The 25,510-nt window shown below is 38.4% G+C and overlaps 2 protein-coding genes across 3 annotated transcripts in view; one reads left to right on the forward strand and one right to left on the reverse strand.

The window, feature by feature from the left end:
- stk39 (serine threonine kinase 39) overlaps positions 1-13,833 on the forward strand; it is a 28,920-nt gene extending 15,087 nt beyond the window's left edge. Inside the window, exons 15-18 of one of the 2 annotated variants that reach the window (XM_075479712.1) lie at positions 3,772-3,824; positions 3,992-4,060; positions 4,313-4,377; positions 12,391-13,833. In XM_075479712.1, the coding sequence (XP_075335827.1) occupies positions 3,772-3,824; positions 3,992-4,060; positions 4,313-4,377; positions 12,391-12,465 (262 nt within the window). In that variant the 3' untranslated portion in view covers positions 12,466-13,833. The remainder of the gene's footprint in view (positions 1-3,771; positions 3,825-3,991; positions 4,061-4,312; positions 4,378-12,390) is intronic. The other variant, XM_075479713.1, reaches the window with a different exon arrangement.
- Positions 13,834-15,706: 1,873 nt separating this feature from the next.
- b3galt1b (UDP-Gal:betaGlcNAc beta 1,3-galactosyltransferase, polypeptide 1b) overlaps positions 15,707-25,510 on the reverse strand; it is a 41,938-nt gene continuing 32,134 nt past the window's right edge. The window contains exon 2 of the mRNA XM_075478716.1: positions 15,707-18,293. Coding sequence (XP_075334831.1) covers positions 17,070-18,056 — 987 coding nt within the window. The 5' untranslated portion in view covers positions 18,057-18,293 and the 3' untranslated portion in view covers positions 15,707-17,069. The remainder of the gene's footprint in view (positions 18,294-25,510) is intronic.

Genomic DNA, 25,510 nt, shown 5'->3' on the forward strand with positions numbered 1-25,510 from the left:
TTGGTATGTTGTATTTGTACCATTTTCAATTAAATATAGGATTAAGGTGATTTGCAAATCACTGCATTCAATTTTATTCACGTTGATTCTACTCTGTATCCAAACTTTTTAGATTATGCTTTTGCCCTAACGCATGAATAAACTGATTAACAGCACACAATGCAGTGATAATAATCAGGCTTTAATGTGGCAATCCTTGACAGTTTGAATGACTTCAGAGAACTGAAAACACAAAAATAATTGCATTATCGAGACCAAAATAAACAACTAATTGGACTCCTTTCTCAGCTGAGCGGGGAGTTACAGCTGATTAGCATGAGCATTTATGGTAATATGATCCCCTCAGACACAGCAATTGGGGAACAGTGGCAGCATGACTGGAATATCTTCAGCATTTGGCTAAGAGCCAATACATGTTGCCTTTTTTTCCTTTTTTTAAACAAAGGCATTGAGGACTCCTGAGAACAGCAGCATCAGCGGTTTGAAGGAGAGATGCATATAGTGACTGGCTGTTGGTGCAATGTCAATGAAGCTTAAAAAGCCTAAACAGAACAGGGGCAACTTAGCTATGAGGTGCTCTGCCCTTGTGTTTTTTTAAAGCCTCTTCTTTCTAAAATATAACCAGAAGTTCACACATGTCAGCTTAGCTTCTGAAATATCATCTTGATAATGGAATTTGAGAGAAACAAAGAGAGAATATCGTGTGTGCTTGAAGATGCGTTTATTCCTTCTGAACTTCTTGTCAGTTGTTCTTTAAAAAACTCATCCACCTCACCGCCTGCACAGATATCTCAAGCTGCACAAACACTAAAAAATATTATATATTTTTTAATTTAAGACAGAAAAAGAGATGTCAGGTTCTACAAGACTGTCCTAGGGCTTTAAATGAAAGTAATAAAAGTAATTTATCGATTAAGTGTAAAAGACAATTTTCTTTATCTAAGAAGATTATGATAACTGAGTAGTCAGCTTTACTTAAAGTAAAACAATCATCACACTGATGATTGTGAAGTGCCGTACAGTTTTTGAATGTGTTTTACTTGTTTGTGTTCTGTGTGAAGTCTAGACCTTATCCATGAATTATATCAAGGTGATTCCCTGAACTATTTTCTGTTTCAGCCTAGAGCTTGCTTGAGTGTGTTTTAAAGAGACAAACAGAAACCACAGAAAGAGATGAGGCCTCAACACCACAGAACCTCTGTTTGTTGGCCTCAGCCCTGTAGTGGGCTTCTCATTTTGATTATTATTTTTTTTACTTGAAAACTTCCAATCAGGTCCACCATTACTTATCTCCATGACAACCAACAGCGTTGTGCAGCATTGGCAATCACCAAAGTCATCTTTACTGAATTGTGCTGAGATTTCAATGTATGTATCCATTACATTTCAGTGTTTATAAGGCAATGGCTAAAATCACATACCCTTATTTATTAGTGGAAGAGCATTCTGGCCATGTTAATCGTATTCTTTCCTCAGTTGGGTAACGCAGATGCAACTTGCTGGCAGTGTTCAAATATAGAAAACGTGTTGGTGGATGAAATGTTCCATTTTCTATTGTTGAACTGTGGAATCAGTCAGTCTGTCAGGCTTCGGTGCCTTCCTCAAAAGTATGCAGATAACTTGGCCTTTAGTCTCTTGTACAGGCTTGTCCCAAATGGTCCTGGTGTTTGTGGATTTTCTTGAAGGAGGCAGATTTGAGGCACATTTTGTTTTATCAGTGTGATGATAAGCTGATATAAGTGTTGCATCATCAGCTTTGGCAGTGTGGGAAATAGATTCACATCCATCTGCTCCACCAGAAGTTTTGTTTTTTCAATTGAAAAATGTCTAACATTTAAAGTAGTCATCTTGACTCACCGTAAAGTGATGGTGAATTTTATGTTATATATGATATATGACCAGCAACCCGACCGACGGATTCAGCGGTATAGATAATGGATGGATGATATATGACATTTTATACTGTCTTGCTGCTAACAAAGTCATTCCAGATATGTCTGTAGTTGTAGTAGTTTACTCATGACTCTAATCTCTTTGAAAATGAGGGCCGTGGGCTAATCGGGTGATTTATTTAACTGGACTTCATCACAAATCAATCTTCTCCCAACAGTTGTTTTAGACTTTAACAACTGTCAGGCTCCGCCTTTACCAGAAAACAGATTCTCCCACAGTACACACACATTGTATAAACAGATTTGCATTGCATCCGACACAAAATAATGCAAGTTGACGCTGAAGAGAGGCTTCCAGCTGAATGTAATCATGCTTGATTGTTCACGTTCGCATTCTGTAATTCTCCACGGGATGCTTTTGCCAAGTGTTTTTATTTCCTTTTTCTAGCTTTACAGTATAGTTTTTCCTTGAAGGCATCAGGGATGATGGAGGCATGAGGCAGTTAGACAGCTGTTACCTTCGTGTTGCTCAGTATGTGGAAAACTAATGAGACATGTCCTTTGCATAGTTTGCTCATTGACGGATACAACACATTTTCCCCACTGCTGCTGTGCTTTTATGGTAGATGTCATTACTTTTTCTATTTAATCTTGTTTGCCATCACCAGTAGGTTTCCTAAAGTGATTAATATCAGTAATTATCCCTTAAAGTGTGAGAGTTACTGTGATACGTTTTCTTACATATGGCACAGATAGATCAAATTTCTAGAACATTTTCGTTGCCGATTGTGTTTGATACATTCTGAGGGTATATTGTCCTCACTACTGGAGGGTTTTACATCTGCTCATTGTTTTTTCTGCAACCCTCATCTTCACTACAAAGAAAAAATGGCTTTTTGTTTGCTATGCAGCAAGGAGCAGACAGACAAGATTAGGAGCTAACTTATGAACATGTTCCTACATTTAGAGGCAAAAGGAAACGTATGTTCCCCTCAGGAATTGTGTGAGACTGAAATGGAACAGAGAGGAGAGTGAATATCTTTTTGCATTTATCAGGTGATAAACAAACACAACCTCAGTTGTGTATATTGTTGTCCTCTTTATAATCTCACAATTAAAAGAGAAATTATGGATAATTATGGTTGATAATGGGAATTACCCAGCAAAATTATTCAGACAGTATGTATGAGAAGAGGGAATCACACTTCTGGCTGGCCAAACAAGGGAAGTAAATCAGAAATTAATTATTTAGTTTTGTTCTAAGTAAAACAGGATTATCAGCTTGCATGTCATATTTATAGAAAATTTAATTGAAAGGGTAGGTCTGACATGGCAGAGTGACTGAAATGCAAGTAAACATCACCTCCCTTTAAGCACTGCTGTGGAAGGAGGAAAGAGAAGCTGGAATGCAAAGCTGTATTGCTATTAATTGTATGGATTGCAGAGTTTCTGATCTATTTTGGAGATGGCATGAGAAACCAGATAGGCAGATCAAATGACAGTTACCTGAGAATTAGACTGACAGCATGAAAGATTATTTGTGATCTTGGGTGGTCTTTTTCTTGGAAAGATAAACAAGAAAGAGTCCCGATGTGTTTATATGGCACTGGGGTTGTGTCTATAACACTCGAGGAGAAAGGGTGGTCTGCCTTATCCTCTAGACTGTAGCCTGGTGTTTCTAAGCACATTTCTCCTGTACCATATCTTCTCTTTAGTTCAAAGATGTCATTTTCATCTGTTCACCCAGATATGATCTCCTGCTTGTTCCCTAACGTTCTGCTGCCCAGCCATGTTTCTGTTTCATTTAAAATGGAGCTTCTGTCAGTGTTTCATTTCAGATGCCACTTACACACTCACAGCCACCTGTCTCCTCCTTCAGGAACTCCAAAAAGGAGCTGAATGACATCCGGTTTGAGTTCACCCCTGGGCGAGGTAAGAGCTCAGCTCAGGATGATGACATCTTCTGACTGTATCAGTAGATGTGTGTTGAATGGGTAATGGCAGTGTGTTCTGGGCAGCATCTAATTCAGTGCGTAACACAATTACCTGCTAAGTGGAATCTTGCAGGGCCAATATTTGTCATATTATTCCCTCACAAGACACTGCTGATGGCGTCTCCCAGGAACTTTTCTCGGCTGGTCTGGTCAATGGGCACGATGTTGTAATTGGTAATGTTCACCTTTTTATTGTCGTAAATTGCGTTGTTTGAATAAATAATCCAATTTACCATAAAATATCACTTAGTGGGTAATACAGTATTAAAAGAATAGTTATTATCAAGGTAAATTCATTTCACCTGGGAAGTCCACAGAACCTGAAATGACTACAGATGATCCTCTGTTGATTATACTAATACAAGACTGTTTTCTGTGAACACTATAAACTAAAAGCTTTATTCTCTCTCACCCTCTTTGTTACAGTTGCTGCTAACCTTCAAAAGATTGTAGATGACCCAACTACCTACAAAGTATTGACCTTTAAGCTGGTGAGTTTACAGATGGGTTTTGTCATGCCTGTCAATGTCCCGACATAAACAGCTTCTTGATGTATGGTTTGGTGAAGAATGTAAAATCTGGAGTTACTAGAAAGGCCTCAGACAACACAAATAGCTTCAGCATGAACCAGCATCCGTTGCTGGTTTTTCAGTCAGTGCCACAAAGAAAATATTCTAGCTGAAGCTGACACTAGTAAAAATCTATTCAGTGGTGCCTGAAAGTTTTTGAACCCTTTGGCTGCTTTAAAAAAAAAAAAAAAAAATCAGTTTTTGTACAAGCTTGAACCTAAAACATCATCAAAAAGTCACACAAAACCTAAAAGCCATGACAACACAACAATCTAAAACAAATTAACAAAAAATGGACATCTTAAATTAGCAGTCGATTCAAAGATTGAATTGAAGTCAGGTACTTTCGATCATTGACGCTCTTTCTTTAATGAACAGGGATCAATCAATGCTACTTTTCACAGAAAATGTTTGTGAAAGGATAATTTTGCCGAGAAAGACAATCTTTGAGAACCTCAAAAGAAGTGTTAACGCTCCTCTGGCTTGGAAAAGGTTAAAGAATAATCTTGTGTTTTAAGAACTTGGACTCCCATCAATCCACGTTCAAAGTGGTTTTTCATTCAACGACCATTTCTACCCTTGCCATTCGTGGTTATCTTAATAAAGATCAAAGCAAAGTGTCTAATTGTCTATAGGATCACAGCTTAATAACAAAACATATTTTTTATATTAGCTGATGTCAGTTTTAATAGGTCCAACAAAACACTGAACAACAATAGTTTGCATAGCAGGGCTGCAAGGAGAGAGCAACTGGTCTTGTTATCAGAACATAATTGCTTGTCTGGAGTTTGTTAAAGATCATGTAGACAAAACAGAAACTGTTGGGAGATATTTTGCTGAACAAGAAGGATTTGGAGAAAAGGAAGCGTTGCATTCCAGCCATACTGTAGAAGTTGTCCAATCTGTGAAACGTGGTGGTTGTAGTGTCAAGGTTTTGAGCTGTTTTGCTGCATCTGGGGTAATTTAGAAATTCCCTATCTTAAGCCAAATGTCAGGACATCTCTCTGTGATCTCAATCTTAAGAGAGGGTGGGTCGTGCAACAAGACAACAAACCTCAGCTTTCAAGTTGTTTTCAGTAAGGAACTGTTAAAGAAGAATAAAGCAAATTCTTTGGAGGAGCCATGTCAAAGCGGTGGTTTTAATCCAGTAGAAATGTTGTGTGAGAACCTGAAGTGAGCAGAATCCACAGACATTCAGAAATTATGCTGCGTTGTCGGAGGGATGGACACAAATTTGGTTTGAAAGTTGGTTTGAAGGATTTATTCCGTTTTACTTTTAAACTGAAATATGTAATGTTCTTGCTGTTTTTTTCTCAAGGATCTATAGTTAATGTTTATTGTCATAAACCCCTGAATGGTGGAAAGAGCTTTTAACATGAATTACTGCATTGTGTCATGTCAACAATCACATTGTTGAACCAGGTCAAGTAATTTAATCCGATCCGATATTGATTTTTTCGTGGCATATCGTTGCGTTTGAGTAATAAATCTACACAGCAACGCATGACCTACACGGCTGTTCCCTTCGTTGGTTTCCATTAAAGTTGGCTTGTTATTCAGTGAATTTTTGTGTATTGTCCTTGGAGAGAGGCAACAGAATCTCCAGCATATACCAAACACTCTAGGTCAAACATAATTTTCATCCAGCACCTGAAATGTTTTATTTCTTCTGGCTGCTCTCTGTGATGCACCTTGTTAAATCTTGATGGACAGTGCACTGCTGCTGTTTACGTATTTGTGCTCTACACAGCTCAGATGTTGATTCCTCATTTTGAGTGTAGTCGTTATTATGAGTCGTTATTTGAACCAGATATACTTTGTTACCATATATCATTTATAATAAAGGAGAAGAAAACTTACAGACGAAGACAAACTGGATGCTGCACGAGTGTTTTAAAAAGTCCTTTTTGTGCTATTTGACCTATAAGATAATAAGGAAATAAATAATGTCTGTCCCCCTGGATCTGACGAAAACGTAGCATGCAAATGATATTTTATTGAGCTTTGCATAAATATAGTTAAACAGCATCTGTGCTGTAGGTCACAACATTTCACAGTGTGACTTTTCTTTTTCAATTCCCTGGAGAGACAGATTTAGGGCTCACTTGGCAATGCCATATATGTATATGGGCATGCTTCGATTTGCTGAGTCTACATCACTGCAAACAGTATAAAATCTTCTTGCTTTTCAACCATGCCTTTTGAAGAATTACGAGGGCAGTGTCATAAAACCCAGGGAGTGAGAATAATTACCCTCATGTGGGGTACAGTTCATAATACTTTATGTAGACAATTTATGGATTTGGTGGCACTTTGGCAGCTTTATGATTGAAGTGAACAAGAGATCGCCATAGACTCTGAGCTTACAAAAACTGACCTCTTTTGATAACACAGCCTTTGTGTTTATTAGATAATTGCAGTGTGACTCTCCCAGATAAGGTGCGAATTGATGGAGGCCAGCATGTGCAGAGTGATCCACTCATGATCTTACTTTTCTTGAGGACAGGTGAATGAAAAACTTATTTTCAGTAACACCAAGACAAATCTAAATGCAGATAAGAGGGAGGGCTGTAAATAGAGTGCCTTTACAGATTGAGTTGTTTAGTTTGTGTCTTAATTCTTATTTCAATTTTTTTTTGGACCTGCAAGAATTTGATCTCATTCAGCCACAGAGTGGCGTCATTTAGGTCAGCCTCAGATGGTAAACAAGCCTGAAGCTTGTACTGTATTACAGTTAATCTCAAGGCACTGTGCAGCTCAGCCAGGTTATTTCACACATAACACCGAGTCATAAATTCACCTGACATACACATTTTTGGACTGTGGGAGTAAGTCAGAATACTCAAAGAGAACACTCACATGCATGGGTAGAAAATGCAAACTCCATACAGAGAAGCCTCTGCTGAGATTCTAACTGGGAGCTAACAGTGCTAACCCCCACACCACCCATGCCTAAAGTTTGAATGACTTAACTAAAGAAATACTAAACACCTAGTATTTGCCTAACTAAGCAAACTGGAGCTTCCCATATGAAAAGTACTGCAGTCATTAATATGTTTCAGCTGGCAACAGGCCTAACCCTAACTGATGCAGTGAGTAGCTTTACATTTTTTTATCAACCGGGATGGAAGATACACGCTGTGGAAATGATAGTCTGTTTCAAATGGGTTTTTGGTTTGCACTGTGAAACAAAGGTGAAACTACTAAAACTGGGTTAGAAACAGTTCAGCACTTTATCAAAACCCAAAATGATAGTGGTGAACCATCCTCTTCAAGGAAGTAATGTTGTTGGAATAGAATCTTAAAGCTGCCGTCGGCAGGTTTTCAAAATTGCGAGTCTAAAGTCGGAAAATTTGAACTGATACAACTTTCAAGTCCCTCCCCCAACCTCTACCAAGCTCCAAATCGCCCCCCAAACCCCTCCCCCTCTGTGGACAAGGTTGTGCACGTGAGTTCACACCAGTGTGCGCACACACAAGCTGGGGCAGACTCACGCTCAGCAGCGTGTGCACAAGCTGTGATTGACAGGTAGGATTCCTCCACCCTAACGTGATTGGTTAAAAACAGCCGGGAGCGCTCGATTTTTGCAAGCACGATTACAGGCTTTAGAGGGAGCTACAGATTTCGGGATTTTTTTTTCGGGATTAAAGAAAAACAATCACACCCACATCAGTGTTTAATAGTAAAAATGAGAACATTTGACAACATTTATAGCCTCGCTTATCAGAGGCTACTTAAAAAAGAAAAAAATGGGGGGAAAAAGACTTAAATTTGTTAGAGAGCATAAAGATCACAATCAAAAAAGATTAGATTCATCCTTTTCCAGAGTAATAGGCACATCAGGGTAAGATTATCGGCAGATGAAGTCCTGCATCCATCACACCTAATGCCTAGACAGGAGGTTGCTTCAGTTGGGCTGGTTTAGGTATAATAATGTTATGTTCCCATAAAAGTTAGCTGAAAGACCAGATTTTCGACTTTTCTTCCTTCAAATCAAATCAAATCAAATTTATATATATAGCACATTTCATGTACAAACAATTCAAAGTGCTTTACATAAAATAAAAGCATTGCAGCAGGGAGTGCAAGAAGCATTAAAAATACATAAAAGAATATAAAGAGAAACAAATAAAATCATTTAAATGAATTTAAAAACAGGCAACAGTCTTGATAAGTTAAAAGATATTTCATGCATAGACACATGAGAACAGAAATGTCTTTAACCTGGATTTAAAAATGTCTACATTTGGTGAAATTTTAATCTCCGCTGGCAGTTTGTTCCACTTGTTTGCAGCATAACAGCTAAATGCTGCTTCTCCATGTTTAGTCTGGACTCTGGACTGGACCAGCTGACCTGAGTCCTTGGATCTAAGAGCTCTGCTGGGTTTATATTCTCTGAACATATCACAGATGTATTTTGGGCCTAAACCGTTCTGGGATTTGTAAACCATCAGCAGGCTTTTAAAATCTATTCTGTGACTGACTGGAAGCCAGTGTAAAGATTTTAAAACTGGTGTGATGTGTTCAGATCTCTTAGTCCGGGTTAAAACTCTAGCAGCAGCGTTCTGGATGAGCTGCAGACGTTTAATGCTCTTTTTGGGAAGTCCAGTTAAAAGAGCATTACAGTAATCGAGTCTACTGGAGATGAATGCATGGATGAGTTTCTCCTGGTCTTTTTGGGAGAGGAAACCTTTAATTCTGTTGATGTTTCTGAGATGGTAAAAAGCTGCCTTGGTGACAGCTTTGATGTGGCTGCTGAAAGTCAGATCTGAGTCTATCAACACTCTGAGGTTACGAACTTGGTCAGTGATTGTAAGGTCCCGTAAAGTCTCAAGATATTTACCAACGCTGACCCTCTTCTCTTTGCTACCAAACAGAATGATCTCAGTTTTGTCTTCATTTAATTGTAGAAAATTCTCTCTCATCCAGGTGTTTACTTCCTCCAGACACTGACACAGTGCTGGGCTGCAGTCGTCCGGTGACAGAGACACATAAAGTTGTGTATCGTCTGCATAACTGTGATAATTGATGTTAAAATTATGCAATATCTGACCCAAAGGGAGCATATACAAGTTAAACAGAAGAGGTCCAACAATTGACCCCTGGGGGACTCCACAAGTCATGGCCACTCGCTCAGATTCATAGCTGCCAATAGTAACAAAATAACTCCGGCCTTCTAAGTAGGACCTGAACCAGTTAAGGACCGCTCCAGAAAGTCCAACCCAGTTTTCCAGCCTGTGCAACAGGATTCTGTGATCTACAGTATCAAACGCAGCGCTGAGGTCCAACAGAACCAGGACTGAAACATTACCAGAATCAGTATTCAACCTAATGTCTTTTAACACTTGGACCAGAGCTGTTTCAGTGCTGTGATGACGTCTGAAGCCTGATTGAAAGTTATCAAGACTTCCACTTTCATTCAGAAAGTCGTTGAGCTGGTTAAATACAACTTTCTCAATAATCTTAGATATAAAAGAGAGATTAGAGACAGGTCTGTAGTTGTTCATCATAGAGGCGTCTAGAGTTCTCTTCTTTAGGAGTGGCTTAATGGCAGCTGTCTTTAGTGACTTGGGAAAAATGCCTGATGCCAGTGAGCTGTTAACTATTCGTAGGAGATCACTTTCTACTGAGGTAAAAACAGTTTTTAAAAAGTCGGATGGTATTATGTCCAGAGTGCAAGTTGTTGATTTCAGCTGCCGAACTGTTTCCTCTAGGATTCTTAAATTAACAATATTAAATTGTGACATAACGTCAGAGTTATTTCTAGGTTTTAGACACAGATTAGTTTTCTTGTTTGTCTGTGTTGCGTAAATGTTTTGTCTAATTGTTTTGATTTTTTGGCTAAAAAAGTTGGCAAATTCGTTGCATTTCTCAGTGGAGAGGAGGTCTGGGTTTGACTGTTTAGGAGGATTTGTGAGTTTTTCAACCATAGCAAACAGAGTTCGAGAATTGTTGACATTCTTATTAATCATTTCAGATAAATGCAGCTGTCTGGCTTTGCACAGCTCATAGTGAATCTGAAGCTTTGTTTTCCTCCATTTACGTTCAGCTTTCCTGCATTCTCTTTTCAGGTTTTTGACCGTAGTGGTGTTTCTCCATGGGATTTTCTGTTTGATCAAGGTGCTCTTGATTCTTATCGGTGCAACAGCTTCCATTACATTAAAAATTTGCAAGTTAAAATGATCCAGCATTCCTTCAACCGACTCTGCGCTCATTGTTGGTAACATAGCTATGGCCTCCCTAAACTGAGCACTTGTGTTCTCATTAATGTACCTCTTCTTAACTGAGAAGCTGGTTGTTTGAACATTCTGAGTAATATGTAAATCAAATAAAATACAAAAAAAAAAAAAAAAAAAATCATCCTTGATGATACAGGCTTATTCCAAGATGACGATGCCACCACAGAGACCAGTCTTTAGACTCACTGAGATTTTTTGGGTAGCTCTGGAGAAGTCCAACTCTCCCATCATTGATATGATATCTTAGTAAAAAAAATCCTATGCAACCCTGGATGAAAATGAATATTTTGACATTAAATCAGCTAATAGAATTATGTCATGGCAAGTGTGTGAGGTAACCGAAGCTAAAGGTGTGGTGTGGCTTATTTTCTTGGCCAGACAGTTTATATTTACACTCTAGTAATTCCATCTATGCAAACTGTAAAGAAAATAACACACCTGAAGTTTAAACAGTTGTTTTTGTCACTTCATTTAATTGCATACTAATATTCTTCTAGTTTGATGTTGCAACAGCTCTGAGCTTATTGAAAACACTTCAGAGATTGGCCAGATGTGATTAACCTACATTATTTCACTCTCATTATATAACTGATTTCGATATTTGCACAAGCCTCAAAGCTATAATGAGTGTTTTCATAAGATTAGTTGGTCACATGACGGTAAAGCTGTGAGTTGTCACTACAGTGAGGCTTGTAGTAGGCTTAATCACTCAGTCTCACAAATGAAGCCAATTTGGAAGTGCCTTAAAGTGAAATAATACTGTTCCAAAACAAGCCTGACTCCAGAGGACTCCATTTAAAAAAATAGAAAACTAACTTAATAAACTTTTCTCCCAACTTATTATGGTGTCAGTAGGTGGATTAGCAAAGTGTTGCTGGTAGTCATTTTGAAAAAAAAATCTTTGTAATTTGTTTTTGAAATATGATCACTCCTTGCTTCTAAAAGGCAAAGGTGGTGACAGTCAAATACTGAACTTCAGGCATCAAAATAGGAATTAACAAGCTGTTAGTTGATGAGGCAGTCGGTATGCACATTTTCCATATGAATATAAACCATATAAGTTTTACTGAAACAGAATTACAAGCATTTTCAATGTTAAAAAACAGACATATATTGACCCTTTTCACCCAGAGATTGTGTTTTAACGCTGTAAAGAAGACCCCCTTGTCATTCTACAGTTGCTTGCCTTTGTATAGTACAGCATGTTTCTCTGCACTGGCTCCCCTCAAACTCATCAGCTGCTGACTCAGAGGCATAAAATCTTTGTCTCTCGCCATTCTGTCTCAGTATCCTACAGACAGAGTTGCGATACACAATCAAGCCACAATAGTCCTTGAGCGAGCTATGAGAAAGGGGTTAGTGACGAGCTGAAACCTGCCATTAGGCCCATACACAAAGCACCTGATGAAAACTAAAATTGGTTTGTGTGTGCTTGGGTTGTAAGTTTGACATTTCTTGAGGTCATCCACTGTATGTCAGCTTGTTGCAGTGCCCCAGGGGCCACAAACTCACACTAGAAGTAAAAACACTGACGATATTTCATCATTTAGATAAATTGAGGTTCTGGTTAAAAATGTCCCTTCTCTTTTTGAAAATGAGATAGATAATCATGTGATATGTTAGGCTAGAACTCTTAGATATTTCACCTGCAAATGAGGCTATGCGTAATCTTCTCGCCATTTTCCTCCTCATGCAGGCTTCCAGCTGTGATGACACTGAGATCCCGGATGAGGTTAAGTTGATCGGCTTTGCACAGCTAAGCGTTAGCTGATGCTCTCTTCATGCCTGAAGCAGGTGAGACGGGGGAGACAGTTCAGGGCAGACAGACTGAGGAACACACCACCATCACTCCCTGCAATATTTTTCCCAACACCCTCCCTGAAAACTCACTCCTCCTCCTCCTCCTCACTCCCACACTCCTTTTTTTACCTTCCCTGAGACCAAGCTCTGCCACCGCCCCACCTACACCTCCTTAGCGTCGACTTCCCTGCTCACTGTCCCCTGACCTTTAACCTTAACATTCCACCGCCCAGCGCACAGACCAGGATCAGCACAGCGCAGGAACCAAAAGATGTACTCAGGTGGTGAAAGAGGGGGATTAAGATGTAGCTTTCAATGTTCTTGTTTATTTATTTATTTTACTCTTTTTTGTTTTTCATCACATTATTGCTGTGTTCAGCAAAACTCTCATTATTTATTGAAATGAGAAGATATTTAAAAAGATTTTTTTTTCTCTCACACTGTTTTCCTGCCACTGTGAAAACAAATTTGCTTCGACTCACATCTCACAAACACACTCATTTGTGAACTTTCTCAGAGGTCTGTGTCAGAATGTAAAGACTCAGTTAGTTTATGGGGAGAAGCACATTTTCATAACTTAATGAATGTCTAAAAAGAGAATGAGCTGTTTTATGTGTCAAGACCTGTTTCACTTTAACAACAATGGAATCATTTGCTCGAGTGTGCAGGAATAAACGAGACCTGGAAGCTACTGTGTTTAATTTGCTGCTCTCAACAGTGTTAACGCTTCAAAATTGCTAGAGGTGCCTTGTTCATTTATCTGTGCCTAAGAAAGTTGTCAAAGAGTGAGACCACACAGAGAGCAGAACCTGCTGATCACCAATGTTTTACTCCAACGACACAATTCACATGAACTATCTTAACTTAATGAGGCAAGCTAAAATGCACTTTCTTGGGCCAAGCTTATGCTTGAGCATTTGGTAAAACAGAACCTGAAGTCATGTAATCTATTCTGGTTGATGTACATTCGGAAGACGAGCTAATCCACAAAAACCACAATAGTTGAATTTTTGTTCCTCAAAGTGTAGTAGCTACTGAACTGTACTGTATGACAACACATCTGAAGATGGAACCAAACAGCAACTACTGAAAGTGTGATGAGCCATCTGTTTGTCCAAACAAGCCTGTTAGCTCTAAATTATTTTTAGGTATCGAGGTGGTAAATATTAACTTCTCTAAAATCGTTATTTTATGAAGTAATTTATTGTGTTTTCTTTGTACAGTATGTGTACCATTTCAGCATATTACCCCATTCCCTCTCTGTAATCAGCTAATCTCAAATTTCTGATGAAGAGCAACAAATAAAGCAATTATTTAAAATTTCTGTGGAGTGTTTTATATCTACTGAGTATACTTGATTATATCTGTATTTTTGATCAAAATGAACTCCCTCTATACCCAGATTTAAACCCACACATTTCTTTTTTTTAGGGCTGTGAGAAAGATTTTACCAGAATATTTTGACGATTTACCGAATTATTGTTGCTAATTCACAGTGAAACTTTTTGGCAGCATTTGGCAAGAACTTTAAAGAGTCCATGTTATACATATTTTTATGGTCATGAATACCAGAAACTATTTTGGGTTCTTTAAGAATCTGCTAATTTTACATGCTTTATGTATTTGTATTTACATGCTGCTATATATTTGATCCTGTACATTGCTGTGGCACCATTCTGATTCTCTTAGCTCTTAACTTTTTGAAGAGCTATTCATTAAAAAAAAATAGGGCTGGGCGAGTTAACTCGTTATTATCGCGTTAACTCATTAGCTATTTAACGCCGATAAATATTTTATCGCGCATTAACGCAGTTTTTTATTTTATTTTTTATATGTATAATTTTTTGGGGCTTTTATGCCTTTAATGGATAGGAAAGTTCAGAGAGACAGGAAGCAGGGGGCAGAGAGAGGGGGAACGACACACAGCACAGGGCCGTCCGATGCGAGACTCGAACCGGGGCCAGCTGTAGCGAGGACTATAGCCTCTTATACATGGGGCGCCTGCTCAACCCACGACGCCACGGACCACCTCTGTTTTATTATTTATTTTATTATTGGAAAAGTCTGTTGCTCACAGGCTTTTATTTTGTAAAAGTCTGTTGCTGTCTGCTGCGGAACCGGAAAAGAAAGTAATTGGCGGATCCACCAAACATGGAGAAGGGTACGGAACTTTTACTCGGCCATTTTCATTTTAAAGTTCTTCCAGATGGCGGAGTCGACAGAACCAAAGTCATCTGTAAACACTGCCAAGTTGAATTGTCTTCTCACCGTAGTAGTTCCAGTCTAAAATATCACTTAAAGGCAAAACACACAATTGATAGCAGCAAGTCATTCAAGGAAACAGACAGTGGAGCGAGGCTTCTACATAAAAACTACAGAAAGATGCTGATGTTAAAAGTGTGTTTGCACAACAAATGTTATGGCACTTTCATTCATATGGCAGCACATTTAAAATAAAACTAAATGCAAAAAGCTATACACTACTTTTGAATTATTTTTTTAATTTTGCGTACAAATGCGATTAATCGTGATTAATCAGGGAAATCATGTGATTAATTAGATTTTAACCGTTGCCCAGCCCTAAAAAAAAACATCTCAGTGTAAAATGAGGCAACACTGGTGATGGCAACCCTGCAGGTTGAATTTAAAACAACCTACCAAACCATCAGTACTAATCTGTGCTGATCCTGTCTAAATATAGCAAGCAATATGCATAATGCTAAATAAATAAACTGAAAAATGCTCCAACTTGTATTAGATTTAGATGCAAGATGTTCTCTCCAAACATCAGACATTACTCATCTTTTGGGTAAATATTCATCTTTGGGAAAATCATGAAAAATCCACATTTATAACTTCTCAGCAGAAAACTAAGATGATTTAGCTTCTATAAGACACCTTACTAAAGCTTCAGAATCTGACACCACAATCTGCACTTCAAAACATTTTATAGTTATAGTTGACATAAATAGTTGAGAACAACAGGTCTAGGAGCATGTGTCAGCTCAGCTGACTGGACACGTATCAGACAGTAGAACCAGTGGTAAGAGGAGCATTCAACTACAGCCACAGATGTTTTTATTAAATGTCTACATGATCTTAAACACGTTTAAAAAAAAAAAAAAAAAAAACTTGTCTAAAAATATATGTCCCAATACCTCAACACACTCATGACTCTCTACAACTACAAAACTGAAGAAATTGGAGGAACGCAATAAGTAAAAGCAGTAATTTAATTTGAATTATTCAAGTATTTTTCTTTAATATAAAAAACATACAACATATGACAACAACCCTTTGTGGGATAGACGCTTTCACTGTAAATGTCACATTTGCTTATAATACTACAAAACCTCAGAAAAAGAAAGAAGCAAAGTTTGGCCACCAAAGCCACATTTTCTTTGAAACAGATACACTTTCCATGATGTTGGTATGGGTGCTTCCATAGTCACTGATATGCCACATACATATGAGAATACATCCTTTCTTCAGTGCTCTCATCTACTGAAACTTGTATAACATGGTACAATATTTTCCTTGATGCACTGAGGAGATGAGCTGAAACAGCTGCTGATGTACAGCGCACATACCCAAGAGGAGCAGCGGCAGTAACGAGATGCTGGTAGCTGAGATGTATAATTATCTCAAGCATGAAAACTTCACAGTGGGAAGACATGAAAATGCATCTAAAAACCAAAATATACACACAACTTTTTCTGAGAGAAAAGGCAATGTGATGACTATGTAAACAAAAACATCAGGCATGTTCATCATAAAAGAGCAGCAAGTCTAATATCTTTTGGAAAATTGTCAGGTTGTATCATACCATCGTTTTAATACACTTGGTTTTGGATACTGGTAATATGTTGCAGCTTATTCTCAGCTTCATTAAAACTATGGAGAAAAGGAGAGTGCAGCATGTGTTTAGATGTCAGCAGTTTGGTTATCAGACTTAAGATTTGCATTCTCATTGTTTATTATGACCTCTTCTAAACGGTCTCTTAAAGATATTACATAGGGATATTATATAGTAATGTTATACTTTATTGATTCCTTCATTCTTTTGGCTAGCACTCCTGCAAGAGTGTCAGGGTGCTGGGTCAGCAGAAAGGAATTGTTGCTCAAGGACACTTAAAAAGGGCAAGAGGTTGTCAGTCTGAGGGCCTGAACCAAGGCTGTCAAAGTGACACGCTGTCTCTAGCGGTTAGGCCACACCAATTCATTTTCACCTCTGATTGACTTAATTCTCATGAAAAAAAAAATAGCACATTGTTGGACAAAAACAGACTAACACACAAACAATAAAACTTCCTGTAACAACTCTGCTTCTTAAGTTTGCACGAGAATATGCACTTTACAAGCCTCATGCATTCAATAACAATCATGAGTTATAATCAGCAGAAATACATGTAGATGGATTTATTGTTGACATCTGTCATAAAATAGAGGCTTCCAGAAGCACTCAGAGTTATCACTTAATTATTGGCCCTTTTCTCCTTTTCTATACATGAAAAGAAGACAAAACAAGGAAAAAAAAAAAAAGATAAAGTTGTTGTTCAGAGATCTGCATGTCCCCTAACATCTGAGGTGCTTCTTGCTGGACATGTCATTCCAAATGCGGTGCATCTCCTCTGGGGAGATCTGGTGGACGGTAATAACCCGCCTGTATCTACAGAGACTGTAAGCCATTTTCCAGTGATTGAAACCACTGTTCTGATAAGGGTGTATACCCAGCTTACGCAAACACAGTCCCACATACACGTCCTCCAGGTGCAACAGTGTTGTGTGTAATGAAGTCTTGAAGATCAGCTCAGCTACATCTGCAGAGAACACATAGCCAGTGCCTGAGCAGAAAGGTGGGTATTTACTGTCAGGATACAAGTCTCTGGGCATGTACCACTTGCTGCGCATATCCCTGATGGGACCACCATTTATCACGTAGCCAGTAAAATATCTCCTTCTTGGCTTAGTGGCGGGCTTAAGGAGCTTGTAGATCAGATTGTCCATGTTGACAAAGATGTCGCTGTCTGTCTTCAAGATATACCGTGCCGTGGGGCAGAAGGTTGCCACCCACCGCATGCCCATCATGGTCTTAAGGGTGAGGTTGTGGTAGGAATCGATAAAGTTCTCCACCACAATGTCATGGAAAATCTGACTCTCCTGCTCCACCATCTGGTTCAGCACAGCGTCTGTGTTCATGCCCAGCAGAAAGATTGTGAGAATGGGGATGTTGCTGTAGGTGCTCTCATCCCCCCAGGTCTCCCGGATGGCCTGCCGTGCATCAAACTCCTTGTGATTGGTGCTGATAAGGATGACCAGGAAGGGCGTGATGCTTTCGCACTTTTTCGGCTCGTTAATTACAAATTCAAAGGCATGTGGGTTGAGGGGCCGGGTGCGGATGTTGGTGAAGTTGATGCTTTTGGGAGGTTTTGCAGCCTTCCGTATAGGCACAGACATGTGTCCAACATATGTGGATGTCGGGCGAGAAATACTCAGGTACCACAGAGCACTCGCCCAGCAGACCACAGTCAACAAGTATAAACATGACACTTTTGAAGGCATTATGCTGCTCTTAGGTGTATTTTGACGAGCTCTATCTCATAAGGTTTTCTTTCCATTAGTGATGTTACACCCAGTGAGGCAGCATCACGCTGCTCCTGCGTGCAGTTTGACATCAATTGTCAATAGTGGATTACATTAGACAGAAGAGAATGCTGTTTGCTTTTTAAATGCAAAGCACTTTGAAACTGTGTGGATGTCCAGTTTCTCTTGGTGGCACAGCCGCTTCTCCATTTACATCTGAAAAAGAGAGTGAGACAGAGAAACAGAACATGTATATGAAAAATATATACGGATCTAAAAATATATCTTTGAATAAATCATGAGCTTTTTTTTTTATCTAATAAACTCAGCAGAGGCAGTTCAAATATTAAAACCCACAGTGCAGACTGCTGTCGGCAACGAGTCAAACAAATGGGAGAATACTGCTCGAGTTAAACACACATTCAATTCATACAATGAATTAGCCAAAGTACTAAAATATTACAATATAAATCGTAGTTTAAGATGGCTTTTTATCTTTCAAGTAAATCTAGTTGGAGGCGGGGAAGCACTCAGAGGACATTTTATGTTTGATAACCAGATCAAACATGCGGCAGCTTGCATCACCAGCTGTCTTGTAAAAGTCACTTATTGTCCGATGCAATTCTATTATTCACAGTCGAAAAATACTTTTCATTTAGTGTGAACGCACATTGTGAATACTGTTTTACAGGCTTCTGATTTGTTCCAGTTTGTAATACTCACTGTGCTCCTCTGTAAATGTCAAAAGTTTGGACATGCAAGCCCTGAAAGCCTCCTGCCTCTCTCACGACAGAGTCAGTGTTGATCCTGGAGTTTAGAACCAAACTGTGTGATTACCATGCTTCTAGCCAGCTCTTCTCCAGGGCCACATGATGATTAACTTGTTTCTCTGAAATGGCACAAATAACTTCAGAAACTGATCCCTTCATGCTGTGGAGGGCCAGTGCTTAAAGGGGCAGGGGGGCCTGTGAGGTCCTAAAGGAGAGGACACAGAATTTTAAAATCTTGTTCTTTCGTGAGAATCTTAGAAACAACCTCTGACTGCTTGCAGACCAAAACTTAAAAAATAATTTTCAACATTCAATGCATGATCCTTGTTTCCTGTAAGTAAAGAAATTTTCCTTTTAAACTCAAACAAAAAGAAAAACTATGCTTTATAAGCTCAGCTGTCGGTTGGCAGCATTTTTTCAGCACGACATGGTGTCACAAAGGGAACACTAAACCATGATGAGCCCCTTCCCCTTCAATGATTTATGCCTGTTTTGTTTTAAGCCACACCACTATACTGTCTGCCTGGTGCAGTAATCTTTCACCTGTCAAGTACGGACACTGAAACAGCATTCGGTTGTGCTTTTGCGTAGGTGGCTAAGCACCTACGCTGCTCTATATGTTGACATGTTGCCAAGTTTTTGAAGCTCTTGGTGACTTTTCTTTTCACCCAGAAAAGATCAGAGGATAAACTTCACAGAAGATTGGCTACAATGCAGTAAAATCCATATACTTATCTTCAAAGCCGCAGAGTAGCAGAAGCCAGTCTGAGCAGACAAATGTAGCTATAATGAAATAATTTGTATTCCATTTAACAATACAGTGTAATTACCTGCAGTCTGTTCCCTTACACAAAAGGACTGTGTTAGCCTCAAAGACACAGCCATTAACAACAAAGAACAAACATACTTTGAAAGCAATTATTATTTTCTTTATATAATGTAATGCCTGCCTGACTATTATACATACAGAGAATGAGAAATATCTTGTATAATCTTTCATCTTGATCACAGCCATCTCTGAAGATTTTGTCTCACAAAGAGAATGTATTTCTATATTTACAATTTTCAGTCATGGAACTGTCACACAGCTGCTGCTTCTCAGTCCCCCTCGAGTCTTAGACTGATAATATTTTCTTCACACTATCAGACTTTTCTTGGATCCCAAATGTGCCGGAACAAACAATCGCTCCCTCTCTCAACAGCTTACTTAAGAACAAGACACGAGAAATACCCCGTCGTCAATATTTTCTTATAGCAGAGTCAGGTTGAGTGAATACAGTATAGCAGAGGCAGGCCAAGCTGGACGTAACTGTTTGATCTGATGTTAATAACACAGTGAAAACAATAACCAGCAGGAAAACAAGGGACTGATGGTATGTAAGCTGACACTGAATCCCATATGGTTGCTTTGAGTTTTTTGCGTGCCAGAATAAAACAAACACATTCCTGAGACATGACCGAGGCGATGTTTATGTGTCAGCTCATTTGGATGCAAGGTTTTAACCCATAACCTCCAGTCGCTTTTCAGAACTAACAAGTCTATCAAGTCTCTTACATGCCTACACACCACTAAATCAAACAGACTACTAAATTCTCTGATTCTGACTGGTGCAGAAGAAAGCGAATTTTAATACTCTTGAATGTTGACAATTAATTAGCCTGTAATGAGCTGAGGATGCTGCTTTTGTAAGCCAAACTAAAGAGGGACCTCATAATGCCTTTAATGTATTGTTGCTATGCTGAACGGCAATGACAAGTGTGCCGCCAAACCATTGCTAGAGGAATTTCTCTCGGCTGAGAGATATCTTCATACTATATTCTTGCTGTAACACAATCATATCAAAGGATAAAACCACGATGTTGTCTGATAATTACAACTAAAATGATTGTGCATCACCTCTAACCTTTTGGTTATAAAAATAAGAATGGGACTGCTTGCCCGTGAATCAGGTGTCAACATCTATCAACATGAATAATTAGCGGGATGTAAGAAAATGCTGGAAAAAGAACAGACAGAGAGATGCTGAGCTTGATAAGGTGAAGACTGGATTGTGTGCAAAAAGTTTAATCTTAACAATCTTAATGAGGCCACTGACACTTATATTCTTTCTGCTCTGCTGCAACTTCACAGAGCAGCGGTTTCTAAATCACTGTCTGACTTCAGGTAGGAAAAGTGGTAATTAAGAACTACACAAAAGCTGTCAATCACTGTTGTTGGGGAGTTTTAATTAAATCACAATGAAATGGAGTATGCTTTAAATTCTTTCTGAACTGTAGAAAGTAAAGTCTCCAACGCTTGTATTTAACACTGAAGTGGTAGAGGCCATTTTAGCTTGTTATATAGCAGGACAATAATTTGTTTTTCAGGATGCTGGTTGTAACTTTAAAATAGACATGAGAAATCCACATCCTCATTGTGTTTCAAGATAATTATGTTTAGTGGACTGGTTTAAATGGAAATTTTATGTAAAGTCAACCAGCGGAATCTTACAAAACAAATATGAATATTTGAATATGATGCACAGTGAAGTGCTTTTGAAACGTAGCACCAAGTCGATAATCATCTATTTTCAAAAATATAATCAAGAGATTTACGTGTGTGTTTGTGAGAGTTTAAAACATTAAGAAAAGAGAATCTAGGTCTGTAATTCTATTTTGGTCGTAGAGGGTAAGGGGATGCAATACTGATGGGTAGGAGAACACTTTTCCAAAAACAAATACAGCTTAACAGCTCATTAAAAATACACAAGAAATGAACAAAAATTGTAAAGTGGAATAACTAGAATACATTTGGGACTGACATTGGTCCCCAGAGTAAGACCACTAAATATAATATTTTTTTTCCTTTCATGATTGATCAAAAAGACTGTCAGGTTTTAAGCCTCATTAGGAAATCATAAGGGGATAAGCACAGCCTTTAGTCCAAATGAGAAACTGAAGTTTAATCCAGTTTTATCGCCTTGATGAAGCTGCTTTGAGCAAATCAAGCCAAATATTTTGCTGTTGGATGCAACACTTTGGAAACCTTAGTTCACTCCCTGTAAGTTTTACATTATGGCTGTCCCCATCTAAAAATGAGTATGCAGGGTTGATCTGAGTGGGAGACACAGAAATGACTACATGTAGGGCTGTGACTTATCAGCCGCAAGGTAGCCCTACTGTGAGGCATAGCGTTTATCGTTTATTCATTTTAAGTGAGAGTGTGATGAGTTCAATGAATATATTGCTCTACCTAGTGAATAAGACCACAAACCTGTCAGGTAAATGCTTACTCAGAGAGCAAATCAAGTGACCAGTTTCTCATAGACTCCTTTGCATCACCAGACTTCCTTTTGCAATCACAGAAGAAGCCACCTGATGGCCATTACAGAGGATGCAGTTTCAAGGTCCCTCCTTTAAGGCTGCTTTCATCATTTATACAGAATCTATAGTTTTTAGCCAAGGTTATTCAGTCATAGGCAGGAGAGGTACTGTAACCGTCCCCTTTATTTGTTTAACCCAGCAGAGCTCTTAGATCCAAGGACTCAGGTCAGCTGGTCCAGTCCAGAGTCCAGACTAAACATGGAGAAGCAGCATTTAGCTGTTATACACGTGGAACAAACTGCCAGTAGAGATTAAACTTTCACCAAATGTAGACATTTTTAAATCCAGGTTAAAGACATTTCTGTTCTCATGTGTCTATGAATGAAATATCTTTTAACTTATCTAGACTGTTGCCTGTTTTTAAATTAATTTAAATGATTTTATTTGTTTCTCTTTATATTCTTTTATGTATTTTGAATGCGTCTTGCACTCCCTGCTGCAATGCTTTTATTTTATGTAAAGCACTTTGAACTGTTTGTACATGAAATGTGCTATATAAATAAATTTGATTTGATTTTGATTTTATTAAGTCACAGAGACTGAAATAGCTTATTCTGGACCGAGCAAAGACCAGGTTTATCATGGGCATCGTAGAATTAATTATCTGTGCAGTTATTTGAGACTTTTTGGTGCACATGGATAAATCTTGTGCATATTATCTCTTATGGCCCCAAAAAGCTTTGACATTCCCTATTGGTGCCTCCCTGAGGATGGTTTCAGAGGTGTTAAGTGAAATGGTTAAAGAACTGCTGAAAAAACAGTGTGAATACTAACAGACAAATTCATTGTTCATCATGAATTGCAGTTATGTTGGTGATCCCTCATTTTTTTCTCCTATCTCCACCACTAGGTTAAAAATTCACAGGATTTGTAAACTTTCCAATTGGCCCAAACTGTGTGTTATTACTTATTAACAGATCAGAATCCAAACCTAAACCATCAGTAACACTGGACAGGATGCTTTGCACAACACTCTTTGGCCAACACTTAGAATTCAGATTTTCCATTTTTGTGACAGCTTGGATTTGGCAGCTCTAACTTGTGCATAGATTACAGCAGAACTTCTCCCGCAGGCCTCAGTGTAGCTATCATTCCAGTCAGAACTGTCACACTGTCAGTCATTAAAAATCTTCACTTTGGGTGACATGATTGGATCAGTGATCGACAGAAACAATTGTAAGATATAAAACAGTCTGTCAAGGGTGGAACAGGTATACATGATACACATTATGAGTACTGGACCCTGAGGATGTAAAGATTAGTTAAGATACAGGACAGGGAGGGGAATGAAGAGTGGGGGGGTAATTAGCCTTTACTACCAACAGAGGCGCAATTTATCATGATTTATTACATAGCAAGAGGTAAATTTGTATGGGGAACAAGGCACAAAGACAGCCATTCATCAACACATGACATTTCTTTCTCCAAGCTCTCTGGTTTGATCGTTTGGTGGACTGGTTTCTAAAAAGGGCTATTACGCACTTCCCTGCACAGAACAACATTTTTTTTTTGATTCATGGCCCCATGACCATCTGGAGACAGGTTTCTAAAGTATTTTTTTCAATGACAACATCTCAGAGCTAATAGATTTGAAGATTGAATTATGCAAAGCTGGAGTATTAAGAAGGGTGTGTGCCAAAAATTTGAATTGATTACCTTGGCTTTTATTTTAACACTCTTTGAATATTGCTGGTTTTACTACTTTTTACGACACATCACACTAATGGCAGAACTTTAGAGATTACATTACAATGCAAGATTTGCATTTTAATAACTTACCACAAAGACTACCTGACTATCTGTGATGTTTATACAAACTCCTCTGCTGCATTCATTTGTCATATGTGAATTACATTTTAAGTGTTTATTGTGTTGATAATACTTGTTTATTTCTTTAAAACAATAACAAATGATCAAATGATGCAGTGTCTAAAATTCTGATGAAAGGATGACCGAATGAGGCAGAGATATGTGAAACATAATATGATTACTGTAGCACAACCGGCATAGAGTAGCTGAGAGACTGACCATATGCTCATTTCAATTCTCAACATTGACTACCCCTTGATATCTGAAGAGATTTTTCTTGTACTCCATTATAAAACATAAATCAAACCAAAGCGTATTTGGGAGGACAATTTTTCAACAACATCAGTGGATTCCTTAAACATGAATGAGAGTGCAAGGCTTTTTCATTGCCATATCTCTATAAAGGCTCCATTTCAGAAGAATACTGTTGTGTACTGTTCCGAGCTTCTGCTCATGAGACACATATTACCTCAGTACATCATGGGAATCCATTGCAGACTGCTTCTGAATAATGATACACCATTCTGAAAGATAGTGTAGATTGCTGCGCTTACTATTGAAACATCTTTCTTTTAAATATAGTGTGAGTTAGGTGAGTCGAGGGAAAGATGTTTTGCAAAAAGAGCTGTTTTTGAGGTGATGCTCAGTATTGTTGCAATCAACTTGCGTCACTTAACAACAAACTAAGTATGTATGCAATGCATGTCTTCCTCTGCTCATTTATACCATGCCTGGGCAAAAAAACAATCACAGTTAGACAGCTAGAATATGTCAATACAGCAATTTTTTTTTCTGCATCTCATATTGACTCAGGTGCCTAAAACAATATATAAGAATCTAATATATAAACAACAGGGAAAAACACTGTTGTTTCATATAGTGGTATATATAGTGTTTTTACAGGGTTTTTTACTAAACCTTTAAAACATATTCAAACCAGCGTCCATTTAAATGTGATCTTACATTACATTATAGAAAACCTGTGCTGCATAAAACAATCATCGTTTCATGATATCGGTTAGCTTTAAGTGAAATGTTACAAGTAAATTTCTGTTTTAATACAATGGCTTCATCCATTGCTCAGGTTTGTCTTCTTTCTTAAGTGGGGTTGTGTGTGTCAGAGGAGAGCTTCTCAGATGGGAGCAAATTTTTTGGCATGAAAAATGACTCAAATGTAAAAAATTCAATGGTTTGAATGAGAGCTATATATTGTGAATTTTAACACAGGTGTGTGCTGATAAGCTGATAACAACCACTGCTTCTCACACTTTTCTGCTGTCCTGTACGCTGCTTATAAATACTGCGGGTTCAGCCAAATAAAGAATAGGCCTAAAGATATATTCAGAAAAAGAAAAAAAACAAAGCCATTATGGATAGGAAGATTCATCCCCCATTCTATAAATGTTGTGACAAAACAATTTCCACAACAAACCTTTTTTCATCACATCCTGCATGTGCACTGTGCACCAGGCACGGCTCCAGAATATTTCT

The sequence above is a fragment of the Odontesthes bonariensis genome, chromosome 12, assembly GCF_027942865.1.
Source record: "Odontesthes bonariensis isolate fOdoBon6 chromosome 12, fOdoBon6.hap1, whole genome shotgun sequence".
NCBI classification, from domain to species: domain Eukaryota; kingdom Metazoa; phylum Chordata; class Actinopteri; order Atheriniformes; family Atherinopsidae; genus Odontesthes; species Odontesthes bonariensis.